We start from the raw sequence: 1,221 nt of genomic DNA, 5'->3' as shown, positions 1-1,221 counted from the left end.
ACTCCCTGGAGGCCTCGCCCCTCTCCTCGGAGGTGCCAGGTGGCATCTTCAGCATTGACCCTGACTCTGGGGACGTGTCGGTGCAGGCAGTGCTGGACCGTGAGCAACGCGACACCTACGAGTTCCAGGTGACGGCCCGGGACAAGGGGATGCCATCGCTGCAAGGCTCCACCACTGTGGTGGTACGGGTGGCAGATCGCAACGACAACGAGCCGCGCTTCATGCAGGACGTGTTCACTTTCTACGTGAAGGAGAACCTGCAGCCCAACAGTCCTGTGGGCATGGTGACTGTGATGGACTTTGACAAGGGCCGCAATGCCGAGCTCAGCCTCTCCATCGACCATGACCAGGCAGCTGGCATATTCTCTATCGAAAATGACACCGGAACCATTTTCTCCACTGTCTCTTTTGACCGGGAGCAGCAGACCAGCTACACTTTTAAGGTGAAGGCAGTGGATGGAGGAGAGCCACCACGCTCTGCCACCGCCACCGTGTCCCTCTTTGTGATGGACGAGAACGACAATGCGCCCACGGTCACCTTCCCCAGCAACAGCTCCTACACTGTGCTGCCACCCTCCAGCAACATGCGCACTGTGGTGGCCACAGTGGTTGCCACAGATGCTGACACTGGTCTCAACGCTGACCTCAACTACAGCATTGTCGGGGGCAACCCCTTCAAACTCTTTGAGATTGACCCAGCCAGTGGCGTAGTGTCACTGGTGGGCAAGCTGGCCCCCAAGCACTACGGCCTGCACCGCCTTGTGGTGCAGGTGAACGACAGTGGGCAGCCACCCCAGTCCACCACTGCCTTGCTGCACGTCTTCGTCAACGAGAGCTTGTCTAACGCCACCATGGTGGAGAGTCAGGTGTCCCGCAGCCTCCACACGCCCCTGGCCCAGGACATCGCCGGAGACCCCAGCTACGAGCTGAGCAAGCAGCGGCTTAGCATAGTTATCGGTGTGGTGGCTGGCATCATGACTGTCATCCTCCTCATCCTGGTGGTGGTCATGGCCCGCTACTGCCGCTCCAAGGGCAAACATGGCTATGAGGCCGGCAAGAAGGACCATGAGGATTTCTTCACCCCACAGCAGCATGACAAGGCCAAGAAACCCAAGAAGGACAAAAAAGGCAAGAAGGGCAAACAGCCCCTCTACAGCAGCATCGTCACTGTTGAGGCTTCCAAGCCCAACGGGCAGCGCTACGACAGTGTCAATGAGAAGC

At 58.9% G+C, this 1,221-nt stretch overlaps 1 protein-coding gene across 1 annotated transcript in view; it reads left to right on the top strand.

Annotated features, from left to right (window-relative positions):
- The window catches only part of LOC104465165 (protocadherin-7-like), a gene marked incomplete at both ends in the record, with an annotated part of 1,548 nt that extends 331 nt beyond the window's left edge, over nucleotides 1-1,217 (top strand). The window contains one exon of the mRNA XM_010078103.1: nucleotides 2-1,217. Coding sequence (XP_010076405.1) covers nucleotides 2-1,217 — 1,216 coding nt within the window. The remainder of the gene's footprint in view (nucleotide 1) is intronic.
- Nucleotides 1,218-1,221: the final 4 nt, after the last annotated feature.

Source organism: Pterocles gutturalis, unplaced genomic scaffold, assembly GCF_000699245.1.
Source record: "Pterocles gutturalis isolate BGI_N339 unplaced genomic scaffold, ASM69924v1 scaffold29408, whole genome shotgun sequence".
NCBI lineage: Eukaryota > Metazoa > Chordata > Aves > Pterocliformes > Pteroclidae > Pterocles > Pterocles gutturalis.
This window is presented reverse-complemented; position numbering and strand designations above follow the sequence as displayed.